The sequence below is a fragment of the Melozone crissalis genome, unplaced genomic scaffold (assembly GCF_028551555.1).
Source record: "Melozone crissalis strain CALT ecotype California unplaced genomic scaffold, PUWL_Pcris_2 ptg000012l_1, whole genome shotgun sequence".
NCBI lineage: Eukaryota > Metazoa > Chordata > Aves > Passeriformes > Passerellidae > Melozone > Melozone crissalis.
The window spans coordinates 2,200,593-2,209,017 of record NW_026535790.1 but is presented as its reverse complement, the minus strand read 5'-3'; the positions used below and the strand labels follow the sequence as shown (position 1 = coordinate 2,209,017).

The window sequence follows — 8,425 nt, the reverse complement described above, 5'->3', positions numbered from 1 at the left end:
TCGGGGCACGGCGCTCGCAGGAGGCGGCTCCGCCGCAGACGCCGCTCGGTCACCGCCGCGTTCACCTCGCGGAGCCGGGGCTGCCCGTGACAGCGGGAACAGCGGGAACAGCGGGACACCGGGGACAGCGGGACACCGGGAACAGCGGGAACAGCGGGACACCGGGGACACCGGGAATACCTGTAACAACGGGAACAGCGGGAACACGGGGGCTGCCAGAAACAGCGGCACTGCCGAGGCTGCCGGGAGCACCGGGAGCAGCGGGACACCGGGACTGCCGGTCCCGCGGAGCCGGGTAAGCGGGCAGAGGGAGCGGCGGAGCCCCGGGACCCCGCAGGCACCGAGCGGGACCGGCTGGGGACCCTCGTGGGGACGAACCGGGAGGTCTGAGCTGAGGGGGGCCGGGCTGGGATCGGGCTGGGAGCGATTGGGAGCCCCGGGGGTGGCGGAGCCGCTCCTGCCCCGAGCCCCGGCCGGGCTGCGAGGGGTCTGGGCCGGCGGGACCGGGCGGGACGTGCTGGGGCACAGCGGGAATGGGGGTCCCAGCCCGGCCGGGGGTGCGGGCCCAGAGAGGTCTTGCTGCCCCCTGTCCCTGTAGCCCTTCCCCGCTCACCCAGGGGTGGCACTGCGGTGGCACTGGGGTGTCACCGCTGTCACGGTGCCGTTTGCTCCCCTCGGGACTGGAAGCTGAGCAGGCTCATCCAGACGTGAGATCCATTTACACCCCGGCTGCTCTGCCTGGCGCACCCCGAGGTTTTGGATCCCAGGACATGGCCAGGACCTTCTCCTCCGCTGGCTTGGGGAGCAAATCTCTGCCCCCACCGGGTGTGGGTGGCGGCAGAGCCGAGCCGCCCCCGTTCCTCCATCTCTCCCCAGGATCGGGGTTCCCGGCCCGGTTTGAGACGCGCCCCGGCCCTGGGAGCACCGGTCAGGCTGGGAGCGGCCATGGGGGACACGCCTGGAGCCGGATCCCTGCGGAGCCTCGTCCAGCTCGCCTGGCTGTGCCTCTTCTCCTCCGTGCCGGTGAGCGCCGGGCTGGGCCGGGGCAGCGGGGTTGGCATTGCCGGGCTCTGACCCCGGGGGCGGCCCCATCGCGGCCCCATCCCGGCTCCATCCCGGCTCCATGCCGGCCCCATCCCGGCCCCATCCCGGCCCCATCCCGGCTCCATGCCGGCCCCATCCCGGCCCCATCCCGGCCCCATCCCGGCTCCATGCCGGCCCCATGCCGGCCCCATCCCGGCTCCATCCCGGCCCCATCCCGGCCCCATCCCGGCTCCATGCCGGCCCCATCCCGGCTCCATGCCGGCTCCATGCCGGCCCCATCCCGGCTCCATGCCGGCTCCATCCCGGCCCCATCCCGGCCCCATCCCGGCTCCATGCCGGCTCCATCCCGGCCCCATCCCGGCTCCATCCCGGCTCCATGCCGGCCCCATGCCGGCCCCATCCCGGCCCCATCCCGGCTCCATCCCGGCCCCATCCCGGCCCCATCCCGGCTCCATGCCGGCCCCATCCCGGCTCCATGCCGGCTCCATCCCGGCCCCATCCCGGCCCCATCCCGGCTCCATGCCGGCTCCATCCCGGCCCCATCCCGGCTCCATCCCGGCTCCATGCCGGCCCCATCCCGGCCCCATCCCGGCTCCATCCCGGCCCCATCCCGGCCCCATCCCGGCTCCATGCCGGCCCCATCCCGGCTCCATGCCGGCTCCATGCCGGCCCCATCCCGGCTCCATGCCGGCTCCATCCCGGCCCCATCCCGGCCCCATCCCGGCTCCATGCCGGCTCCATCCCGGCCCCATCCCGGCTCCATGCCGGCTCCATGCCGGCCCCATCCCGGCTCCATGCCGGCTCCATCCCGGCTCCTGCCCAGCCCCATCCCGGCCCCATCCCGGCCCCGGCTCTGGCCGCGCTTCACGGGGGCTCTGCAGGCTCTGACCCAGCTCCGGGCTTGCAGCACGGCGGGGCCAAGGTGCTGGAGAAGACCTTCGAGGAGTGGCTGCGGTACCGTGACGAGTGCCTGAGGAGGATGGCGAGCGAGCCCTACCCGGCAGGTACCGGCTCGGGGGCACAGAGCCAGGGCTTGGCTTGTCCCTCTCCAGCGTCCCCTGCTCCGGTCACCCACGGGACTGACAAGGAGCTCCACATGTCAGATGGGGACCCAGGGCTGGGTGTCCCGGGGGCTGAGGCTGCTGTGGGGCACACGGGCCCATTTCAGGGTGGCATCAGCCCCCTCAGGGGTGCTGGGATAGCAGGGCTCGGTGTGTCTGTGCCACCAGTCTGAGCATTGGCTGTCCCTGTCCCTGTCCCTGTCCTCGGAAGGGCTGTTCTGTAACAGGACATTTGACATGTACGCCTGCTGGCCCGACGGGAGCCCCGGCACCGCTGTCAACGTCTCCTGCCCCTTCTACCTGCCCTGGTTTGAGAAAGGTGAGGATGCCCTCCTGCCATCCCCGAGCTGGAAGCCGGGGCTGAGCCCTTCTGGGGCTGCAGAGGTTCTCTGGGCTCCTCTCCTTTCCCCTGACAGGGGCAGGGGACCCATGAGCAGAGCCAGGGTGAGGGGACACCGGGGCTCCGAGCAGAGCCGGGGTGAGGGGACACCGGGGCTCCGAGCAGAGCCAGCTCTGCCCGTGCCTGCCCTGGAGCAGGGCCCTGAGCAGGGCAGCTCCCTCATCCCCGGAGAGGGGCTTGGGGAGCCTGGGGCACTGTGCCTGTGCCTGGGGAGCCTGGGGCACTGTGCCGGTGCTTGGGGAGCCTGGGGCACTGTGCCTGTGCTTGGTGCCCGCAGTGAAACACGGGCTGGTGAGCCGCAGGTGTGGCACCGACGGCCAGTGGGTGACAGTGAACGGCAGCCAGCCCTGGAGGGACTATTCCCAGTGCGAGGATGAGCTGGAGGTCACCGCTGAGGAGGTGGGACACGGCTGGGATGGCCGGGGCAGCCTGGCCGGGGTGGACACGCACTCACCTGGGGCTGTGCTCCCCTGCAGGAAGGCGCCCGGCGGCTCATGGTGAGCTTCAAGGTGCTCTACACCGTGGGCTACTCGCTGTCGCTGCTCACCCTCATCTCCGCCCTGCTCATCCTCACGGCCTGCAGGTAGGAGCCGGCCCTGCCCCTGCTCCCTGCCCGCATGGCGGCCCCGCCTGACGCCGCTCCCGCAGGAACCTGCGCTGCACCAGGAATTACATCCACGCCAACCTGTTCGCCTCCTTCGGGCTGCGCGCCACCTCCGTGATGGTGAAGGACGCGCTGCTGGAGCGGCGCTGGGGCGTGGAGCTGCTGCAGGTGGCGGACTGGGAGGCTCTGCTGAGCCACGAGGCGAGTGCCGGGCTGGGGACAGCGTGGGACCCTCGCCCCGGGCAGGGCTGGGGGGATTGGTGCTCATGCAGCCTCAGAGCCCTGCTGGGTGAGCTCTGGGGGTGCCAGTGCTGCCCGTGCACCTGATGGATGAGGTCTTGGGGTACCTGTGCATGGTCCTGGGGTGCCCATGCACCTGATGGATGAGGTCTTGGGGTGCTGTGTGTGGTCCTGGGGTGCCCATGCACCTGATGGATTAAATCTTGGGGTACCTGTGCGTGGTGCTGGGGTGCCCATATCCCTGATGGATGAGGTCTTGGGGTGCTGTGTGTGGTCCTGGGGTGCCTATGCACACAGTGGACACGCTTTTGGGCTGCCTGTGCTGCCCATGACCCAGCAGGTGAACTCTTGGGGCACCTGTGCACTCGCTGGGTGAGCTCTGGGGGTGCCAGTGCTGCCCGTGTGTAGGACACAAAACAACACGAGCACACACACTGCTGCTCTCAAGGTGAAGAAAAGGGAAGTTTATTATCCGACTCTAACATTTATAGATTTCTAAAAGTGCCAGTGGGTTGGAGGGTGAAAGTGCCACCTCTCCAATGACACTGGACAAACCAACAGTTTATTAAATTTCTCTTCTATAAAATAATGCAAAGCAATGAGTTATTTACAGAAAGTGTGTGAGAATGTAAACAGAAAGTTCGTTACAAGAATGTAACCATCAGAAGGCTTAGAAAATCTTAAAAAATCAGGGTGACAGCCATGCACGTGATGGATGAGGTCTTAGGGTGCTGTGCATGGCGCTGGGGTGCCCATCCACACGGTGGGCACGCTTTTGGGGTGCCTGTGCTGCCCATGACCCAGCAGGTGAAGTCTTGGGGTACCTGTGCACCTGCTGGGTGAGCTCTGGGCCTGTGTGGCACCTGAGGGATGAGCCCTTGGTGCCACCAGTGGCCCTGCTGGGTGAGCTCTGGGGGTGCCTGTGCAGCCTCTGGGTGAGCTCTCAGGTACCTGTGGCTCCATGGGGGGGCTCTCAGGGTTCTTGGGGTGCCTGTGCAGCACCACCCCCCCGTGGATGAGCTCCTGGGGTGCCCGTGGTGACCATGGGGTGGCTCTCCCGTGGCAGGCAGCGCTGGGGTGCCGTGCAGCGCAGGTGCTGATGCAGTACTGCATCCTGGCCAACCACTACTGGTTCCTGGTGGAAGCTGTCTACCTCTACAAGCTGCTCATCGGGGCCGTGTTCTCCGAGAAGAATTACTACAGGCTCTACCTCTACCTGGGCTGGGGTAGGAGCCCCCCGGGCACGCTGTGGGGAGGGGACAGTGCCCGGTGTCACCTGGGGGCACTGCTGGGATGGGGACAGTGCCCGGTGTCACCCGGGGCCACTACGGGGATGGGGACAGTGCCCGGTGTCACCCGGGGGCACCAGGGTCCCAGGAGGGTGCGGGGTGGGGGCTCTGCCACCCCGGGGTCCCCCCAGCACGGGGGTGGTTTCTCAGCTCAGGAGGGTGCTTGGTTTTACAGGGTTTGCTGTGTGACTTGCAGGGACCCCCGTGGTGTTCGTGGTGCCCTGGATGGCCGCCAAGTACCTGAAGGAGAATGCGGAGTGAGTGGGGATGGATGGACAGGGATGGAGGGATGGATGGATGGATGGATGGACAGGGATGGAGGGATGGATGGATGGATGGATGGATGGATGGATGGAAGGATGGATGGATGGATGGATGGATGGATGGATGGATGGATGATGGATGGATGGATGCATGGAGGGATGCATGGATGCATGGAGGGATGGATGGATGATGGACATGGATGGATGGATGGATGGATGGATGGATGAGGGATGGATGGATGGATGGATGGATGGATGGATGCATGCATGCATGCATGCATGGATGCATGCATGCATGGATGCATGGATGGATGAAAGAAGGGATGGATGGAAGGGGGTCTTGCTGGGATGCTCAGAGGCTGCTGAGGGTCCCTGAGCCCCCGGCTGGGTTGGAAAGCTCTTGGATGATGCTGCCCCAGCCCATGGTGATGATGCTGTCTCTCCTCCCCTCTCTCAGGTGCTGGGCCCTGAATGAGAACATGGCTTACTGGTGGATCATCCGCATCCCCATCCTGCTCGCCTCCCTGGTAGGGAACAGCTGCCAGCCCTGGGTCTGTTTGGACAGCAGCAGCTCAGCCCCTGGGCCTGGGAAGCTTCCAGCAGAGGCCAGGAGGCAGAGCTGGCCTGCAAGGACCAGCCAAATGCACAAGGGGTTCAGCAGTTTGCTGACCCCTGGTTCTGGGTTCATGAAGGAAGCTGGGGTGCTGAACCCCAGGGAAAGGGGCTGGGGGTGGCTCTGCTGCTTCCTATCTGGGATTTTGGGATGGCAGGAGGGGAGGAAGGGCAGCAGCAGCCCCGGCAGCACAGGGGGTGCCATCTCCTGCTGGGTGTCACAGCCAGGGCGGGAGTGCTGGGCTCTGTGTGCCCCTGCCCTGTCTCCCCCTCCCAGATCAACCTGCTCATCTTCATGCGGATCCTCAAGGTGATCCTGGCCAAGCTCCGGGCCAACCAGAAGGGCTACGCCGACTACAAGCTGAGGTGGGCCACACCCCTACCCTGTCACAGCGTTCACAGGGGTTCTGGGATGAGGGAAGAGATGAGGATCTGACTCCATGTTTCAGAAGGCTTGATTTATTATTTTATGCTATATATTACATTAAAACTATACTAAAAGAATAGAAGAAAGGATTTCATCAGAAGGCTGGCTAAGAACAGAATAGCAAAGAATGATAACTAAGGTTTGTGGCTCGGGCTCTCTGTGCAAGCCAGCTGGGCTGTGATTGGCCATTAATTACAAACAGCCAACATGGGCCAATCACAGATGCACCTGTTGCATTCCACAGCAGCAGATAATCAATGTTTACATTTTGTTCATGAGGCCTCTCAGCTTCTCAGGAGGAAAAATCCTAAGGAAAGGATTTTTCATAAAAGATGTCTGCGACACCACCCCTCCCCGGGCCTCTCCTCCACCACCTTCAACGACCGCCCTGGGATTAACTGGGAGTTTTGCTGTTACTGTCCCTTTACTGTCCCCCAGGCTGGCCAAAGCCACCCTGACCCTCATCCCCCTCTTCGGGATCCACGAGGTCGTTTTCATCTTCGCCACGGACGAGCAAACCACGGGCATCCTGCGCTATGTCAAGGTGTTCTTCACCCTCTTCCTCAACTCCTTCCAGGTGAGGGGGGAGTGAAACAAATCCTTGCTCTGAGCACACCACGGAGCAGAGGTCAGGGGCTCCCTCTCTGGGCTCGCTCTCCTGTGGTGCTTCCATGGGAATGGTGGCACTGCCTCTGCCCTTGAGGGCGTGCTGCTGCCTCCTGTGCTCTCTGGGCAGTGCCGCCATGGGGACCCTGGCCCTAAAAACACCCAGGAGTGGCCTGGGGGGAGCCCAAGCCCATCCCAGCCCCAGGAGAGGGACAGCAGGGAGGGGGCTCACTGCTGGCTCTCCCTGCAGGGCTTCCTGGTGGCTGTGCTGTACTGCTTTGCCAACAAGGAGGTAACATCCCTGGCCCTGTCCTTGTATCTGTCCCTGTCCTTGTCCCTGTCCTGGCACCTCCTGCCCACCCCACCCTGTGCCTGCAGGGAGGGCACAGCCATGGATAAGCCCCTTCTCCCTCCCCTCCATGGCAGGTGAAGTCTGAGATGAAGAAGAAGTGGCAGCTGTGGAAGCTCGACCACCCAGTGCTCTGCTGTGCCCAGTGAGGGGGTGACCAGCCAGGGCAGAGGGGCTGCTGGCCACGATGGCCACAGGGCCTGGCTGCAGGGCAGGAGGCTGCAGGGAGCTGTGCTGGGCAGTGCCCACCCGGGATGGCCAGGCTGGCACGGGTGTCTGGCTGTGCCACACCGGAGCTGCTGGAAGGGACATCCCTGCTGTGACCCGAGGGGAGGTGACACTTGTCAGGCATCACTGTGTGGGCAGCCCTGCTGCTTCTCCCCTGCCTGGCAGCCTCCCCAGGACACCTCCCGCACACAGGGAACCCCTGGGACACCCACACCCCCCTGGGCACCTGTGGGACCACAGCAGGCAGGGGCAGCCTGGCCCTGCAGGGGCAATGGGAGATGCTGCCACACCCTGGGCCACACCACAGCCTGTCCCTGTCCCCGTGTCCCAGCCCAGGACCATCTCACCAGGCATCCCCAGCCACCCTGTGAAGCTCTGCACAGCGAGGGGCTGCTCCTGCTCCCACCCTCATCACTGACAGAGCAGCAGCTCCCATCCCATCCTCACTGCCCTCCAGCTGCACAAACCCCTGGTGCCCCTGCCACGGGCAGAGCCAAGGATGGAGCCCCAAAAACACCTGGGAGTGAAGGATTTGAGAGCAGCAGCTCACTGGGGCAGAGCCCAACCTCCCCCATGCCAGGATCAGCGCCCAGCCTCCCCTGCTCTGCGGGGGGAAAGCTGGATTGCCAGCCTGGCAGGAACTCAGGAACCAAAGGCTAAAATCCTGGCAGTTTGCTTTCCATGGGGGTGCCAGAGCATCCTCCCCTCTGGCCAAGCAGGCTGTGGGTCCTGGGAAGCCCAGGAGGAAGGGAAGCAGCCAAGGCGTGGTTTGAGCAGGGCTGCTCCTGTCCTGAGGGAGCCCAGAGCAGCTGGAGACACCCCCAGCCCCTCGCTCTGGCCCATGGGAGCAGCACAGACACTGCCAGAGCTGTTCCCACCACATCCCTTCCTTTGCCATGCACGAGTCCCCTCCAGGCAGGAGGAAGCAGCTGGGAGCTCCAGGAGATGCCCATGGACACAGGAGGTTCTCCAGGCCCTGCACTGCCCCGAGGGGCCTCTCCCAGTGCCTGAGGGAGGAGCTGCCTGGAGCACACAAAGCAAAGAGGCTGCACCAGCGTGGAGTCACAGTCCTGGATCGATGGAACCCCACGAGACCAATTTACACATTAACTCTCTTTTGAGATGTAAATAAATATTTATTTTTCAACAAGCAGAGCCTGCTGCTGCTGTGTGCTGCAGGGGAGGGAAGGGGCTGCTGGGCAGAGACAGCTGAAACTCAGAATGGAATCCGGGAAAGAATCTTAAAGCCCATCCAGCGCCACCCCTGCCATGGCAGGGACACCTCCCACTGTCCCAGGCTGC

The 8,425-nt window shown here is 64.6% G+C and overlaps 1 protein-coding gene across 1 annotated transcript; it reads left to right on the top strand.

The window, feature by feature from the left end:
- Window positions 1–248: 248 nt before the first annotated feature.
- On the top strand, window positions 249–7,230 carry LOC128933784 (glucagon receptor-like). Its single transcript, XM_054270870.1, has 15 exons — window positions 249–295; window positions 877–1,023; window positions 1,952–2,048; window positions 2,317–2,424; window positions 2,783–2,904; window positions 2,982–3,088; window positions 3,154–3,314; window positions 4,420–4,575; window positions 4,835–4,895; window positions 5,359–5,428; window positions 5,791–5,879; window positions 6,379–6,517; window positions 6,797–6,838; window positions 6,973–7,069; window positions 7,114–7,230. The coding sequence occupies exons 2-14, from the start codon at window positions 946–948 to the stop codon at window positions 7,042–7,044; spliced, it is 1,302 nt and encodes a 433-aa protein (XP_054126845.1). The 5' UTR covers window positions 249–295; window positions 877–945; the 3' UTR covers window positions 7,045–7,069; window positions 7,114–7,230.
- The last annotated feature ends 1,195 nt before the right edge of the window (window positions 7,231–8,425 follow it).